The following is a 19,294-nucleotide window of genomic DNA, read 5'->3' as shown; positions in this document are numbered from 1 at the left end:
GGTGGCGCAGTGGTTAACGCTCCGTGCTCCGATTGCAGGGTGCCCGGATTCACTCCCAGGTCAGGGAACTAGATCCCACATGCATACCGCAACGAAGCGTTTGAGTTCGCATTCCACAACTAAGGAGCCCCCGTGCCGCAACTAAGGAGCACAGCTGCTGCAACTCAGACCCAGTGTAAAAAAATAAATACATATTTAAAAAATAAAAAGATTAAAATTAAATTAGGATGGAAAGGCACAGGACCGACCATATCTAAAATGATTTTGAAAAGAAGAAGGAAAGTAGCAGGAATAATTCTACCTGATCGCAAGGCTTACTGTATAACAACAATAATCACAAGCTTGTGGTTCGTCACAGGGATAGAAACATAGATCCGTGGAACGCAACAGAGATCCCAGAAATACATCTACACAAATATGCCTAATTGGGTTTTGATTAAGGTACAAAAGCAATTCAGTGGAGCAAAGATGGTACCGCAGCAACTGGATAGCCATAGGCAAAAACAAAAAAAGAAACTCAACCTACATCTCACACCTTATACAAAATTAACGCAAATGTGAAATGTAAACTAAAAAACTTTTAGAAAACAACAAAGGAGAAAAAATTGGGGATCAAGAACCAAAAGAAGAGTTCATAGACGCGATAGCTAAAGTAAAATCCGTAAAAGGAAAATACAGCGAAAACCTCACAAAAATTAAAACCTCTCTCTCTACAAAACAGAACAAAAAAAAATCCTGCAGACAAGATGAAAAGGAAACGTGCAGAAGGGAAGAAAATATTTGCAAACCGCATATCCAACAAAAGACCAGTATCCACAAATATCTAAACAACTCCCAAAACTCAGCAGTAAAAAAAGAAAACAAATTATAAGACGGAACAGATATTTCAGAGAAAAAACATACAGATGGAAAATTAGCACGTGTAAAGATGTTGTATATCACTATCCAAAGGCAAATGCATATTAAACCCACAATGAAATATTATTACACTATACACCTACCAGAAGGGATAAAATTTTAAAAACAGTGAAAACACCAAATGCTGGTGAGGACGCAGAGAAAATGAATCACTTATACATTGCTGGTGGGAATCTAAAACCACTCATTCTGAAAATAGCTTGCCCGTTTCTTATAAAACTAAACAGGCAATTATCATCCTACCCAGCAACTGTGCTCTTGGGCCTTTATCACAGGGAAATGAAAACTGCGTTCAGACGAAAACCTGCACGTGAATGTTCACAGCAACTTTATTCCTAATAGCTAAAGACTGGAAACAACCCAGATGTCCTTCACGAGGTGAACAGATAAACAAATCATGGTTGTGCTCAGCAATAAAAAGGAAGGAACTACTGATACATGCAGCAACTTGGATGAAACTCCAGGGAATTATGCTGAGTGAGAAAAAGGCAATCCTTAAATATTAACGACTATATGACTCCATTAATAGAACATTGTCCTGCAATGACAATATTATAACGAGGAAGAACATATCCGTATTTGGATGGCTTAAAGATGAAGGCAGGGAAGGAATGCCAAGAAGGAGGTGGGTGTGGTTATAAAAAGCCAAAAGAGGGTTCCTGGAAGTGATAGAACAGTTCTGTATCATGACTGTAGTGGTGAATACCTGAACCTAAACACGTCATAAAAGTGCGGAGAACTACATGCACACACACAGACACACACACAAATGAATACAAGTAAAGCTGGGGTCATCTGAATAGATCTGTGGATCATATCAATGTCAAAATCCTAGTTGTGATATTTTACCATCTTTTTGCAGAATACTACTATTGGGAAGTATTGGGTAAAGGGTACACAGGATCTATTTTTTCTTGCAACTACATGTGATTCTGAAATATCTCAAAATGAAAAGTTTAATGTTGAAAACGCAGTCACTAAGAATTAATACTAAGAATGCTGATGGATCTAGGTTAGAGTGTATCATAATAGGGATCATTTCAAACTCACCTAAACCACCAGTGTGGAAGGAATTTTCTGAATCAGTACCTTCGTCTCTGTCATTTTCCTTTACCGTTGGATAATTCATTGTCTCACAACCCTTTGCTGTGCCGGATTCTGTTTGAACAACATTTTGGTAAGTAAAACATTTTCAAGTGCTGAAAGACAAGAAATCTCAACAGTAATTTTTATTTCAGGCAAAACTATCCTTCAGGAATGAAGGAAAAATAAACACATCCGCAGACAAAGGAAAACTAAACACAAACTGTTACTGACTGACTTACCCTTAAAAACTGGCTAAAGGAAACTCATCTGACCAAAAGGATATAATGAAGGAAGGAAGCTTGGAGCATGAGGAAGGAAGAAAGAACAAAATCCACAGGGACTTCCTTGGAGGTCCAGTGGTTAAGACTCAGCGCTTCCACTGCAGGGGCACGGATTTCATCCCTGGTCAGGGAACTAACACCCTACATGCTGCGTGGTGCAGCCAAAAGAACTTTTTTAATCATAAGAATAATAAAAAGAAAGAGCAGAAATACACATGCAAAGAAACTAGATCATTCATACACTGCTGGTGGGAATGTAAAATGGTACAGCTGCACTGGAAAACAGTTTGCCAGGATTTTACAAAACTCAACTTACTATTACCATAGGACCCAGCTACCGTGCTCTTGGGTGTCAGCCCAGAGAAATGAAAACTGATGTTCATACAGAAACCTATCCATGGGCATGCATAGTATAGTAGCTTTACTCCAAACAGCCGAAAACGAGAAACAACCCAGCCATCCTTCAACTGGTGAACAGACAGAGAAGCCAGGGTACACTCATACCGTGCAGTAGTACTCAAAAATAAAACAGGACTGATATACACAGCAACCTAGATGAGCCTCCAGGGCATTACGGTGAGTGAAAAAAGGCAATCCCAAAAGGTTACATACTATGTGAGTCTATGTAAAACTCTTGAAATGACAAAATTGTAACGAAGGAAAACAGATTAGTAGTTGCTGAGGGCAGGGACAGGCATGGTAGCGGTAGGAGCATGAGAGGACAAAGGTGGGTGTGGGTTTAAAGGGCAAAAGGGAGAATCCTTGTGGTGATGGAAATGTTCTGAATCTTCACTGTGATGGAGGATGTCATGAAATTATGTAAAACTGAATACACATACACACACACACACAAACATAAACACACACATATGCAAAGAAAACTGAAAACATCTCAATAGAAATCTGCGGATTTTTTTCAATGTCCATATCCTGGTTGTGATATTGTACTATACTTTTGCAAGGTGTTATCTTTGGGGGAAACCGGGTAAAGTAGACACACGATCTCTCTGCATTATTTTTTACAACTGCATGCCCAGCTAAAATCTTCTTAAAGTAAACCTTTTCATTTTTAATCAGGAAAAGCTACCACTAGCTCATATTAAGGGTGTTCATAAACCTAGATTAAATCGTGCTACTTGTAATATGTATCATTACAAACTCACCAAAATTGGGAGGGATGAAGAAATATGAAGTATCTTACCACTCTCACCTTCCAACAAAGTTGGGTATTTCATCTGAGTGTTATCTTCCAGGCTGCTTACTGCTTCCGCCAATATTTCTGGAAGGAAAACGTTTTTCAAATGCTGTGAGAAATGACTCCCACCCTCATACCTATAGCTGATGAAACTATCCTCCCGTAATGAAGCAAAAATAGATACTGACAGACAAAGGAAAACCAAAGGTATTTGTCACTAACTGACTTATACTTAGAAAATAGCTACAAGAAGACCTTCTAGCAGAAAACCTATAACAGAATTCTGGAGCATTAAGAAGGAGAAAGAACAATGGAAGGAACAGAAATATGCATGCAGAGAAACTAGATCACTCATACATTGCTGGCAGGAAGGGAAAATGGTACAGCTGCACTGGAAAGCAGTTTGACAATTTCTTATAAAACTAAGGGTGCAGTTACCATAGGACCCAGAAATTGCAGTCTTGGGCATTCATCCAAAGAAGTGAAAACTTGTGTGAAAGAGTGAACTGAAGCAAAATTTGAAACTATGAATGAATATTCATATCACCTTTATGCCTAACAGTCAAAAACAGGAAACGCAGAGGTTTTCAACAGATGAACAGAAAAATAAACCCTGGTACATCCACACCACGAAATACTAGTCAGCGATAAAAAAGAAGCAACCACTGATACAACAGTGTGAATGAATCTCCAGGGAATTACACTGAGGGAAGAAGCCAGTCTCAAACACCACATGATTCCATGTATATAACAACGCTGAAGGGACGAATAATAGATCTGGAGAAGAGATTCATAGTTATCATGCAACAGGGCAGAGGGTAGGAGTAGGGGGCAAATGTCAATAGGAAGGGGACGGGTGTGGTTATAAAAGAGCAATATGAGAGATCGTGCTGCTGATGGGACTGTTTCAGGGCTTGCCTCTGGTAGAAGGTACGTAAACCTGCGCACATGGTAAAACTGTATAGAACTAAATACGCACACATATTAACGCAAGTGAAACTGGGGACAGCTCCAAAATATCTGTGGATGGTATCATGTCACTATCTTGGTTGTGATAATTTTCTATCATTCTGCAAGTTGATACCATTTTACAGTTGTAAATACCATTGCGGAAAAGTGGGTAAAGGGAACACAGGATCCTTCTGTACTATTTATTATAACTGCTATCTTACACTAAACCACTAAACCACTATACCACTATCTTACACTAAACAGACTGATGACTCTACATTCAATATGCTATATGTCAAAGTATCATTTCAAACTCACCAAAACTGGGAGGAATGCAGCGACATAATGAGGAAATATCTTGGCTACTGTTCTTTTCCAATAAAAGTGGATAAGTTGTTGTCTCAGGGCTCTTTTCTAGGTAGTTTGAGCTTTTAACAACATTTCTAAAAATAAAACACTTTCAACTACTAAAAGATAAGAATTCTCAACCATGAATTCTATCTTGCCTCATTTTTTTTGGCCGCACCACGCGGCATGCAGGATCTTAGTACCCAGAGCAGGGATCGGACCCGTGCCCCCTGCAGGGTTAGCGCGGAATCTTAACCACAGGACCGCCAGAGAAGTCCCTGAACCATGAATTCTATATCGGGCAAAACAATCCTTCAAGAATGAAGCAGTTTGGGGACTTCCCTGGTGGCGCACTGATTAGGAATACGCCTGCCAATGCAGGGGACACGGGTACGAGCCCTGCTCTGGGAAGATGCCACATGCCGCGGAGGAACTAAGCCCGTGCGCCACAACTACTGAGCCTGCGCTCTAGAGCCCGCGAGACACAACTACTGAGCCCTCGTGCCACAACTACTGAAGCCCAGGCACCTAGAGCCCGTGCTCCGCAACAAGAAAAGCCACCGCAAGGAGAAGCCCACGCACCGCAACAGAGACTAACCCCCGCTCGCAGCAACTAGAGAAAGCCCGCACCCAGTAACAAAGACCGAACGCAGCCAAAAATAACTTAATTAATTTTTAACAAAGGAAAAAAACGATAATAGGGAATACTACAACCCACTTTGCCCTCACAAATTTGATAACTTAGAAGAAATGGACCAATACTTCCAAAATTACAAATACTACAACTCAACGAAGATGGCATAGGTAGTCTAAAGAGTCCTATAACCGTCAAAGATATCAAATTTGTAATTTAAAAGCTCCCAAAAAGGTATCTACAAGCCCAGATGATTTCACTGGAGATTTTCACCAAACATTTAGAGAATTAACACTAATTTATCATTTACTCCTCCATAAAATACAAGAGGAGGCAATCCTTACTCATTTTATGAGGCTAGTATGCTCTGATACCAAAACCACACAGAGATAACACACAAAAAAGAAAACTACACACCAATATCTACCATGAACTTGGACACATAAATTCTTAATCAAATATTTGCCAACCAAATCAATTATGTATTCAAAGAATCATACACCATGACCAAGAAGGATTTAACCCAGGTATGCAAGGCTCGTCCAACAATGGAAAACCTATCCATATACCCCTTCGTATCAGCAGGCTAACGAACAAGAACCATGTGATCATGGACATAGAAAAATCATTTGCAAAAAACTCTCAGCAAGTTAGGAAGAGAGGGAAACCGCCCCAACTTAATAAAGATCATCCACCGAAACCAAGAGTTCTCATCATGTTAAGTGGTGAACGACTGAATGCTTTCTTCCCAAGATCACAAACAAAGCAAGGATGTCCACTCTCACCACTCTTATTCAACATAATACTGGAGATTCTAGCCACTGCAATAATGCAATAAAAAGGATCAAAAAGCATACACATTGGACAGGAAGCAATATAATGGTCCCCACTTGCAGCTGGCATAATGCAAGAAGGATGGCTATGTAGAAAATCCCAAGGAATTGCTCAAAAACACTCTTAAAACTAATAAGTGAGTTCATCCAGGTCACAGAATACAAGATCAACATTCTAAAATTAAGCTTAACTCTATATACAGGTGACCCTTGAACAATGTGAGCTTTCGGGGCACCGACTCTCCACGCGGTCAAAATCCACATGTAACTTTATAAATGGTAGTCGTATCTGCAGTTACCCATCTGTGGATTCAACCAACCTCGGACTCTATAGTACTATAGTATTTACTGAAAAAAATCCACATGTAAGTGGACCCACACAGTTCAAAGCCATGTTGTTCAAGGGTCAACTGCACTAACAATGACCACGTGTAACCCAAATTAAAAACATAATACCATTTACATCTCCAAAAAATAGAATACTTCAGCAAAAACTGATTTTCTTTTAATTTTTATTTTATTTTATATTATTTTACTTCTTAGTTATTTATTTTTGGTTGCGTTGGGTCTTCGCTGCTACGCGCGGGCTTTCTCTACTTGCGTCAAGCGGACGCTACTCTTCATTGCGGTGCGCAGGCTTCTCATTGCTGTGGCTTCTCTTGTTGCGGAGCACGGGCTCTATGTGCACGGGCTCAGTAGTTGAGAAACACGGGCTTAGTTGCTCCGCGGCATGTGGGGCCGTCCCGGACCAGGGATCGAACCCGCATCCCCTGCACTGGCAGGTGGATTCTTAACCACCGCGCACAAGGGAAGTGCCAAGTACAAACTTACTTTTAAAAGATGTATAGGATCTATATCCTGAAAATAACAAAATGGTGATTTAAAAAATCAAAGAAGACCTCAATACATACAGACAGACATACAAGGCTCATGGAGGAGAAGACTCAATATATGCAAGATGTCAGTTCTACTCAAGTTGATCTGTAGTTTTAACACAATTCCCATCAACATCCCAGCAATTCTGGGGAGAAACATAAACAAGCTTACTCTAAAATTAGGATGGGGGACATTTCCCTGGTGGCGCAGTGGTTAACGCTCCGTGCTCCGATTGCAGGGTGCCCGGATTCACTCCCAGGTCAGGGAACTAGATCCCACATGCATACCGCAACGAAGCGTTTGAGTTCGCATTCCACAACTAAGGAGCCCCCGTGCCGCAACTAAGGAGCACAGCTGCTGCAACTCAGACCCAGTGTAAAAAAATAAATATATATTTAAAAAATAAAAAGATTAAAATTAAATTAGGATGGAAAGGCACAGGACCGACCATATCTAAAATGATTTTGAAAAGAAGAAGGAAAGTAGCAGGAATAATTCTACCTGATCGCAAGGCTTACTGTATAACAACAATAATCACAAGCTTGTGGTTCGTCACAGGGATAGAAACATAGATCCGTGGAACGCAACAGAGATCCCAGAAATACATCTACACAAATATGCCTAATTGGGTTTTGATTAAGGTACAAAAGCAATTCAGTGGAGCAAAGATGGTACCGCAGCAACTGGATAGCCATAGGCAAAAACAAAAAAAGAAACTCAACCTACATCTCACACCTTATACAAAATTAACGCAAATGTGAAATGTAAACTAAAAAACTTTTAGAAAACAACAAAGGAGAAAAAATTGGGGATCAAGAACCAAAAGAAGAGTTCATAGACGCGATAGCTAAAGTAAAATCCGTAAAAGGAAAATACAGCGAAAACCTCACAAAAATTAAAACCTCTCTCTCTACAAAACAGAACAAAAAAAAATCCTGCAGACAAGATGAAAAGGAAACGTGCAGAAGGGAAGAAAATATTTGCAAACTGCATATCCAACAAAAGACCAGTATCCACAAATATCTAAACAACTCCCAAAACTCAGCAGTAAAAAAAGAAAACAAATTATAAGACGGAACAGATATTTCAGAGAAAAAACATACAGATGGAAAATTAGCACGTGTAAAGATGTTGTATATCACTATCCAAAGGCAAATGCATATTAAACCCACAATGAAATATTATTACACTATACACCTACCAGAAGGGATAAAATTTTAAAAACAGTGAAAACACCAAATGCTGGTGAGGACGCAGAGAAAATGAATCACTTATACATTGCTGGTGGGAATCTAAAACCACTCATTCTGAAAATAGCTTGCCCGTTTCTTATAAAACTAAACAGGCAATTATCATCCTACCCAGCAACTGTGCTCTTGGGCCTTTATCACAGGGAAATGAAAACTGCGTTCAGACGAAAACCTGCACGTGAATGTTCACAGCAACTTTATTCCTAATAGCTAAAGACTGGAAACAACCCAGATGTCCTTCACGAGGTGAACAGATAAACAAATCATGGTTGTGCTCAGCAATAAAAAGGAAGGAACTACTGATACATGCAGCAACTTGGATGAAACTCCAGGGAATTATGCTGAGTGAGAAAAAGGCAATCCTTAAATATTAACGACTATATGACTCCATTAATAGAACATTGTCCTGCAATGACGATATTATAACGAGGAAGAACATATCCGTATTTGGATGGCTTAAAGATGAAGGCAGGGAAGGAATGCCAAGAAGGAGGTGGGTGTGGTTATAAAAAGCCAAAAGAGGGTTCCTGGAAGTGATAGAACAGTTCTGTATCATGACTGTAGTGGTGAATACCTGAACCTAAACACGTCATAAAAGTGCGGAGAACTACATGCACACACACAGACACACACACAAATGAATACAAGTAAAGCTGGGGTCATCTGAATAGATCTGTGGATCATATCAATGTCAAAATCCTAGTTGTGATATTTTACCATCTTTTTGCAGAATACTACTATTGGGAAGTATTGGGTGAAGGGTACACAGGATCTATTTTTTCTTGCAACTACATGTGATTCTGAAATATCTCAAAATGAAAAGTTTAATGTTGAAAACGCAGTCACTAAGAATTAATACTAAGAATGCTGATGGATCTAGGTTAGAGTGTATCATAATAGGGATCATTTCAAACTCACCTAAACCACCAGTGTGGAAGGAATTTTCTGAATCAGTACCTTCGTCTCTGTCATTTTCCTTTACCGTTGGATAATTCATTGTCTCACAACCCTTTGCTGTGCCGGATTCTGTTTGAACAACATTTTGGTAAGTAAAACATTTTCAAGTGCTGAAAGACAAGAAATCTCAACAGTAATTTTTATTTCAGGCAAAACTATCCTTCAGGAATGAAGGAAAAATAAACACATCCGCAGACAAAGGAAAACTAAACACAAACTGTTACTGACTGACTTACCCTTAAAAACTGGCTAAAGGAAACTCATCTGACCAAAAGGATATAATGAAGGAAGGAAGCTTGGAGCATGAGGAAGGAAGAAAGAACAAAATCCACAGGGACTTCCTTGGAGGTCCAGTGGTTAAGACTCAGCGCTTCCACTGCAGGGGCACGGATTTCATCCCTGGTCAGGGAACTAACACCCTACATGCTGCGTGGTGCGGCCAAAAGAACTTTTTTAATCATAAGAATAATAAAAAGAAAGAGCAGAAATACACATGCAAAGAAACTAGATCATTCATACACTGCTGGTGGGAATGTAAAATGGTACAGCTGCACTGGAAAACAGTTTGCCAGGATTTTACAAAACTCAACTTACTATTACCATAGGACCCAGCTACCGTGCTCTTGGGTGTCAGCCCAGAGAAATGAAAACTGATGTTCATACAGAAACCTATCCATGGGCATGCATAGTATAGTAGCTTTACTCCAAACAGCCGAAAACGAGAAACAACCCAGCCATCCTTCAACTGGTGAACAGACAGAGAAGCCAGGGTACACTCATACCGTGCAGTAGTACTCAAAAATAAAACAGGACTGATATACACAGCAACCTAGATGAGCCTCCAGGGCATTACGGTGAGTGAAAAAAGGCAATCCCAAAAGGTTACATACTATGTGAGTCTATGTAAAACTCTTGAAATGACAAAATTATAACGAAGGAAAACAGATTAGTAGTTGCTGAGGGCAGGGACAGGCATGGTAGCGGTAGGAGCATGAGAGGACAAAGGTGGGTGTGGGTTTAAAGGGCAAAAGGGAGAATCCTTGTGGTGATGGAAATGTTCTGAATCTTCACTGTGATGGAGGATGTCATGAAATTATGTAAAACTGAATACACATACACACACACACACAAACATAAACACGCACATATGCAAAGAAAACTGAAAACATCTCAATAGAAATCTGCGGATTTTTTTCAATGTCCATATCCTGGTTGCGATATTGTACTATACTTTTGCAAGGTGTTATCTTTGGGGGAAACCGGGTAAAGTAGACACACGATCTCTCTGCATTATTTTTTACAACTGCATGCCCAGCTAAAATCTTCTTAAAGTAAACCTTTTCATTTTTAATCAGGAAAAGCTACCACTAGCTCATATTAAGGGTGTTCATAAACCTAGATTAAATCGTGCTACTTGTAATATGTATCATTACAAACTCACCAAAATTGGGAGGGATGAAGAAATATGAAGTATCTTACCACTCTCACCTTCCAACAAAGTTGGGTATTTCATCTGAGTGTTATCTTCCAGGCTGCTTACTGCTTCCGCCAATATTTCTGGAAGGAAAACGTTTTTCAAATGCTGTGAGAAATGACTCCCACCCTCATACCTATAGCTGATGAAACTATCCTCCCGTAATGAAGCAAAAATAGATACTGACAGACAAAGGAAAACCAAAGGTATTTGTCACTAACTGACTTATACTTAGAAAATAGCTACAAGAAGACCTTCTAGCAGAAAACCTATAACAGAATTCTGGAGCATTAAGAAGGAGAAAGAACAATGGAAGGAACAGAAATATGCATGCAGAGAAACTAGATCACTCATACATTGCTGGCAGGAAGGGAAAATGGTACAGCTGCACTGGAAAGCAGTTTGACAATTTCTTATAAAACTAAGGGTGCAGTTACCATAGGACCCAGAAATTGCAGTCTTGGGCATTCATCCAAAGAAGTGAAAACTTGTGTGAAAGAGTGAACTGAAGCAAAATTTGAAACTATGAATGAATATTCATATCACCTTTACGCCTAACAGTCAAAAACAGGAAACGCAGAGGTTTTCAACAGATGAACAGAAAAATAAACCCTGGTACATCCACACCACGAAATACTAGTCAGCGATAAAAAAGAAGCAACCACTGATACAACAGTGTGAATGAATCTCCAGGGAATTACACTGAGGGAAGAAGCCAGTCTCAAACACCACATGATTCCATGTATATAACAACGCTGAAGGGACGAATAATAGATCTGGAGAAGAGATTCATAGTTATCATGCAACAGGGCAGAGGGTAGGAGTAGGGGGCAAATGTCAATAGGAAGGGGACGGGTGTGGTTATAAAAGAGCAATATGAGAGATCGTGCTGCTGATGGGACTGTTTCAGGGCTTGCCTGTGGTAGAAGGTACGTAAACCTGCACACATGGTAAAACTGTATAGAACTAAATACGCACACATATTAACGCAAGTGAAACTGGGGACAGCTCCAAAATATCTGTGGATGGTATCATGTCACTATCTTGGTTGTGATAATTTTCTATCATTCTGCAAGTTGATACCATTTTACAGTTGTAAATACCATTGCGGAAAATTGGGTAAAGAGAACACAGGATCCTTCTGTACTATTTATTATAACTGTTATCTTACACTAAACCACTAAACCACTATACCACTATCTTACACTAAACAGACTGATGACTCTACATTCAATATGCTATATGTCAAAGTATCATTTCAAACTCACCAAAACTGGGAGGAATGCAGCGACATAATGAGGAAATATCTTGGCTACTGTTCTTTTCCAATAAAAGTGGATAAGTTGTTGTCTCAGGGCTCTTTTCTAGGTAGTTTGAGCTTTTAACAACATTTCTAAAAATAAAACACTTTCAACTACTAAAAGATAAGAATTCTCAACCATGAATTCTATCTTGCCTCATTTTTTTTGGCCGCACCACGCGGCATGCAGGATCTTACTACCCAGAGCAGGGATAGGACCCGTGCCCCCTGCAGGGTTAGCGCGGAATCTTAACCACAGGACCGCCAGAGAGGTCCCTGAACCATGAATTCTATATCGGGCAAAACAATCCTTCAAGAATGAAGCAGTTCGGGGACTTCCCTGGTGGCGCACTGATTAGGAATACGCCTGCCAATGCAGGGGACACGGGTACGAGCCCTGCTCTGGGAAGATGCCACATGCCGCGGAGGAACTAAGCCCGTGCGCCACAACTACTGAGCCTGCGCTCTAGAGCCCGCGAGACACAACTACTGAGCCCTCGTGCCACAACTACTGAAGCCCAGGCACCTAGAGCCCGTGCTCCGCAACAAGAAAAGCCACCGCAAGGAGAAGCCCACGCACCGCAACAGAGACTAACCCCCGCTCGCAGCAACTAGAGAAAGCCCGCACCCAGTAACAAAGACCGAACGCAGCCAAAAATAACTTAATTAATTTTTAACAAAGGAAAAAAACGATAATAGGGAATACTACAACCCACTTTGCCCTCACAAATTTGATAACTTAGAAGAAATGGACCAATACTTCCAACATTACAAATACTACAACTCAACGAAGATGGCATAGGTAGTCTAAACAGTCCTATAACCGTCAAAGATATCAAATTTGCAATTAAAAAGCTCCCAAAAAGGTATCTACAAGCCCAGATGATTTCACTGGAGATTTTCACCAAACATTTAGAGAATTAACACTAATTTATCATTTACTCCTCCATAAAATACAAGAGGAGGCAATCCTTACTCATTTTATGAGGCTAGTATGCTCTGATACCAAAACCACACAGAGATAACACACAAAAAAGAAAACTACACACCAATATCTTTCATGAACTTGGACACATAAATTCTTAATCAAATATTTGCCAACCAAATCAATTATGTATTCAAAGGATTATACACCATGACCAAGTATGATTTAACCCAGGTATGCAAGGCTGGTCCAACAATGGAAAACCTATCCATATACTCCATCATATCAGCAGGCTAACGAACAAGAACCATGTGATCATGGACATAGAAAAAACATTTGCAAAACACTCTCAGCAAGTTAGGAAGAGAGGGAAACCGCCCCAACTTAATAAAGATCATCCACCGAAACCAAGAGTTCTCATCATGTTAAGTGGTGAACGACTGAATGCTTTCTTCCCAAGATCACAAACAAAGCAAGGATGTCCACTCTCACCACTCTTATTCAACATAATACTGGAGATTCTAGCCACTGCAATAATGCAATAAAAAGGATCAAAAAGCATACACATTGGACAGGAAGCAATATAATGGTCCCCACTTGCAGCTGGCATAATGCAAGAAGGATGGCTATGTAGAAAATCCCAAGGAATTGCTCAAAAACACTCTTAAAACTAATAAGTGAGTTCATCCAGGTCACAGAATACAAGATCAACATTCTAAAATTAAGCTTAACTCTATATACAGGTGACCCTTGAACAATGTGAGCTTTCGGGGCACCGACTCTCCACGCAGTCAAAATCCACATGTAACTTTATAAATGGTAGTCGTATCTGCAGTTACCCATCTGTGGATTCAACCAACCTCGGACTCTATAGTACTATAGTATTTACTGAAAAAAATCCACATGTAAGTGGACCCACACAGTTCAAAGCCATGTTGTTCAAGGGTCTACTGCACTAACAATGACCACGTGTAACCCAAATTAAAAACATAATACCATTTACATCTCCAAAAAATAGAATACTTCAGCAAAAACTGATTTTCTTTTAATTTTTATTTTACTTTATACTATTTTACTCCTTATTTAGTTATGTTTCTTTGTGTTGGGTCTTCGCTGCTACGCGCGGGCTTTCTCTACTTGCGTCACATGGACGCTACTCTTCGTTGTGGTGCATGGGCTTCTCATTGCTGTGGCTTCTCTTGTTGCAGAGCATGGGCTAAGTAGTTGAGGCACACGGGCTTAGTTGCTCCACGGCATGTGGGATCTTCCCAAACCAGGGATCGAACCCACATCCCCTGCATTGCCAGGTGGATTCTTAACCACCGCGCCTCCAGGGAAGTACCAAGCACAAACTTATTTTTAAAAGATGTATAGGATCTATATCCTGAAAAATAACAAAATGATGATTTAAAAAATCAAAGAAGACCTCAATACATACAGCAGACATACAATGCTCATGGAGAAGAAGATTCAATATACGCAAGATGTCAGTTCTTCTCAAGCTGACCTGTGGTTTTAACACAATTCCCATCAAAATCCAGGCAATTCCGGGGGGAAACATAAACAAACTTATTCTAAAATTAGGATGGGGGACACTTCCCAGGCGGCGCAGTGGTTAAGGCTCCGCGCTCTCAATGCAGGGGGCCCGGGTTCAATCCCTGGTCAGGGAACTAAATCCCACATACGTGCCGCAACTAAGCGTTTGAGTACGCATGCCACAACTAAGGAGCCCGCGTGCCGCAACTGAGGAGCAAAACTGCCGCAACTCAGACCCAGTGCAACCAATACATATTTAAAAAATAAGTAAATAAAAAATACAATTAGGATGGAAAGGCACAGGACCTACCATATTTAAACTGATTTTGAAAAAGCAGAAAAGTATGAGGAATCATTCTACCTGATGGTAAGGCTTACTGCATAACAACAATAATCACAACGTTGAGGTTTGGCAGGGGGGTAGAAACATAGATCTGTGGAACAAAATAGAGATCCCAGAAATAGATCTACACAAATATGCCTAATTGGCTTTTGATTAAGGTACAAAAGCAATTCAATGGAGCAAACATGGTACTGCGGCAACTGGATACCATAGGCAAAAAAAACAAAAGAACCTCAACCTACATCTCACACCTTTTACAAAATTAACGCACATATGAAATGTAAACTGTAAAACCTTTAGAAAAAAACAAAGGAAAAAAAATTGGCATCAAGCACTAAACAAAGAGTTCATAGACGCGATAGCTAAAGTAAAATCCATAAAAGGAAAATACAGCGGGAACCTCACAAAAACTAACAACTTTCTCTCTGCAAAACAAAACAAAACAAAAAAACCAGTAGACAGGATGAAAAGGAAACCTGCAGAAAGGAAGAACATATTTGCAAACCACATATCCAACAAAAGACCAGTATCCACAAATATCTAAACAACTCCCAAAACTCAGCATTAAAAAAAAAGAAAACAAATTATAAGACAGAAGAGATATTTCAGAGAAAGAACATATAGATGGAAAAATTATCACATGTAAAGATGTTGTATATCACTATCCAAAGGCAAATACATATTAAACCCACAATGAAATATTATTACACTATACACCTACCAGAAAGGGTAAAATTTTAAAAATAGTGAAAACACCAAATGCTGGTGAGGATGCAGAGAAAATGAATCACTTATACATTGCAGGTGGGAATATAAAATCACTCATTCTGAAAACAGCTTGCCCGTTTCTTATAAAACTAAACAGGCAATAATCATACTATCCAGCAACTGTGCTCTTGTGCCTTTATCACAGGGAAATGAAAACTGCGTTCAGACAGAAACCTACACATTACTGTTCACAGAAACTTTACTCCTCATAGCTAAAGACTGGAAACAACCAGGATGTCCTTCACGAGGTGAACAGATAAACAAATCATGGTTGTGCTCAGCAATAAAAAGGAAGGAACTACTGATACATGCAGCAACTTGCATGAATCTCCAGGGAATTATGCTGAGTGAGAAAAAGGCAATCCTTAAATATTAACGACTATATGACTCCATTAATAGAACATTGTCCTGCAATGACAAAATTATAACGAGGGAGAACACATTCGTATTTGGATGGCTTAAAGATGAAGGCAGGGAAGGAATGACAAGAAGGAGGTGGGTGTGGTTATAAAAAGCCAAAGGAGGGATCCTGGAAGTGATAGAACAGTTCTGTATCATGACTGTAGTGGTGAATACCTGAACCTAAACACGTCATAAAACTGCGCAGAACTATATACACACACACAGACACACACACAACTGAATACAACTAAAGCTGGGGTCATCTGAATAGATCTGTGGATCATATCAATGTCAAAATCCTAGTTGAGATATTTTACTATCTTTTTGCAGAATACTACTATTGGGAAGTATTGGGTAAAGGGTACACAGGATCTGCCTATTTTTTCTTGCAACTACATGCGATTCTGAAATATCTCAAAATGAAAGGTTTAATGTTGAAAACGCAGTCACTAAGAATTAACATTAAGAATGCTGATGGATAGGTTAGAGTGTATCGTAATAGGGATCATTTCAAACTCACCAAAAGAAGCAGTGAGGAAGGAATTTTCTGAATCAGTATCTTCGTCACTGTCACTTTCCTGTACCATTGGATAATTCATTATCTCACAACGCATTTCTGGGCCGGATTCTGTTTGAACAACATTTTGGTAAGTAAAACATTTTCAAGTGCTGAAAGACAAGAAATCTCAACAGTAATTTTTATTTCAGGCAAAACTATCCTTCAGGAATGAGGGAAAAATAAAGACATCCGCAGACAAAGGAAAACTAAACACAAACTGTTACTGACTGACTTACCCATAAAAACTGGCTAAAGGAAACTCATCTGACCAAAAGGATATAATGGGGGAAGGCGGAAGATGGCGGAAGAGTAAGACGCGGAGATCACCTTCCTCCCCACAGATACACCAGAAATACAACTACACGTGGAACAACTCCTACAGAACACCTACTGAAGGCTGGCAGAAGACCTCAGACCTCCCAAAAGGCAAGAAACTCCCCACGTACCTGGTAGGGCAAAAGAAAAAACAGAGACAAAAGAATAGGGACGGCACCTGCACCAGTTGGAGGGAGCTGTGAAGGAGGAAAAGTTTCCACACTCTAGGAAGCCCCTTCGCGGGCGGAGACTGCGGGAGGCGGAGGGGGGAGCTTCGAAGCTGCGGAGGAGTGCACAGCAACGGGTGCGGAGGGCAAAGCGGGGAGATTCCCGCACAGAGGATCGGTGCCGACCGGCACTCACCAGCCCGAGAGGCTTGTCTGCTTACCCGCCGGGGCGGGCGGGGCTGCGAGCTGAGGCCGGAGCGCAGGGAGAGGACAGGGGTTGGCGGCTTGAACATAGCCTGAAGGGGTTAGGGCACCACAGCTAGCCGGGAGGGAGTCCGGGGAAAAGCCTGCACCTGCAGAAGAGGCAGGAGACTTTTCCTTCCCTCTTTGTTTTCTGGGGCGTGAGGAGAGGGGTTTAAGAACGCTGCTTAAAGGAACTCCAGAGACGGGCGCGAGCCGCGGCTAAAAGCGCGAACCCCAGAGACGGGCGCGAGCCGCGGCTGAAAGCGCGGACCCCAGAGACGGGCGCGAGCCGCGGCTGAAAGCGCGGAATCCAGAGACGGGCGCGAGCCGCGGCTGAAAGCGCGGAATCCAGAGGCAGGCGCGAGCCGCGGCTGAAAGCGCGGAATCTAGAGACGGGCGCAAGCCGCGGCTAAAAGCGCGGACCCCAGAGGCGGGCGGGAGACGTTAAGGCTGCTGCTACCGCAACCGAGGGGCCTGTGTGCGAGCACAGGTCACTCTCCACACCCCTCCTCCGCGGAGCCTGTGCAGCCCGCCACTGCCGGGTTCCCGGGATCCAGGGACAACATCCCCGGGAGAGCGCACAGCGCGCCTCAGGCTGGTGCAAAGTCACGCCGGCCTTTGCCACCGCAGGCCCGCCCCGCACTCTGTGCCCCTTCGTCCCCGCCGGCCTGAGTGCGCCAGAGCCCCCAATCAGCGGCTCTTTTAACCCCATCCTGTCTGAGCAAAAAACAGACGCCCTCCAGCGATCTACACGCAGTGGCAGGGCCAAATCCAAAGCTTAGCCCTGGGAGCTGTGAGAACAAAGAAGAGAAAGGGAAATCTCTCCCAGCAGCCTCAGAAGCAGCGGATTAAAGCTCCACAATCAACTTGATGTACCCTGCATCTGTGGAATACCTGAATAGACAACCAATCATCCCAAATTAAGGAAGTGGACTTTAGGAGCAAGATCTATGATTTTTCCCCCTTTCCTCTTTTTGTGAATGTGTATGTGTATGCTTCTGTGTGAGATCTTGTCTGTATAGTCTTGCTTCCACCATTTGTCCTAGGGTTCTATCCGTCCATGTTTTTTTTTTTAATTTTTTTTCTTAATAATTAATTTTAATAACCTTATTACACTTTACCTTCGTTCTTTCTTTCTTTCTTTCCGTCCTTCCTTCCCTCCTTTAGACAACGAATCATCCCAAATTGAGGAGGTGGTCTCTGACAGCAAGATTTAGGATTTTTCCCCATTTACCTCTTTTAGTGAGGGTGTATGTGTATGCTTCTGTGTAAGATTTTGTCTGTATAGCTTTGCTTCCAACATTTGTCCTAAGGTTCTTTCCGTCCCTTTTTTTTTTTTTTTCTAAATAAGAAGTTTTTAATTCAATAACTTTATTATACTTTATTTTATTTTTACTGTATCTTCTTTCTTTCTGTCTTTTTTCCTTCTTTCCCTCCTTCCTTCCTTCCTCCCTCCCTCCCTCCCTCCTTTCTTTCCTTCTTGCCTTCTTTCCTTCTTTGCTTCTTTCTTTCTTTCTTCCTTCCTTCCTACCCTCCTTTCCTTCTTTCTTTCCTCATACTTCTACTAATTCCCTCTACTTTTTCTCCCTTTTATCCTGAGCCTGTGGATGAAAAGCTTTTGGTGCTCCAGCCAGGAGGCAGGGCTCTGCCTCTGAGATAGGACAGCCAACTTCAGGACACTGATCAACAAGAGACCTCCCAGCTCCACATAATATCAAACGGCGAAAATCTCCCAGAGACCTCCATCTTAACACCAGCACCCAGCTTCAATCAACGACCAGCAAGCCACAGTGCTGGAAAACCTATGCCAAACAACTAGCAAAACAGGAACACAACCCCACCCATTAGCAGAGAGGCTGCCTAAAATCATAATAAGGCCACAGACACCCCCAAACACACCACCAGACGTGAACCTGCCTACTAGAGAGACAAG

The 19,294-nt window shown here is 41.3% G+C and overlaps 1 protein-coding gene across 1 annotated transcript in view; it reads right to left on the bottom strand.

The window, feature by feature from the left end:
• Positions 1–19,294, bottom strand: part of BEND2 (BEN domain containing 2) — a 118,875-nt gene that overhangs the window by 35,212 nt on the left and 64,369 nt on the right. Inside the window, exons 9-10 of the mRNA XM_060002081.1 lie at positions 14,943–14,998; positions 12,072–12,196 (exon numbers count right to left, since the gene is read on the bottom strand). Of these exons, the coding sequence (XP_059858064.1) occupies positions 12,072–12,196; positions 14,943–14,998 (181 nt within the window). The remainder of the gene's footprint in view (positions 1–12,071; positions 12,197–14,942; positions 14,999–19,294) is intronic.

This window comes from Delphinus delphis, chromosome X (genome assembly GCF_949987515.2).
Source record: "Delphinus delphis chromosome X, mDelDel1.2, whole genome shotgun sequence".
Lineage (NCBI taxonomy): Eukaryota > Metazoa > Chordata > Mammalia > Artiodactyla > Delphinidae > Delphinus > Delphinus delphis.
This window is presented reverse-complemented; position numbering and strand designations above follow the sequence as displayed.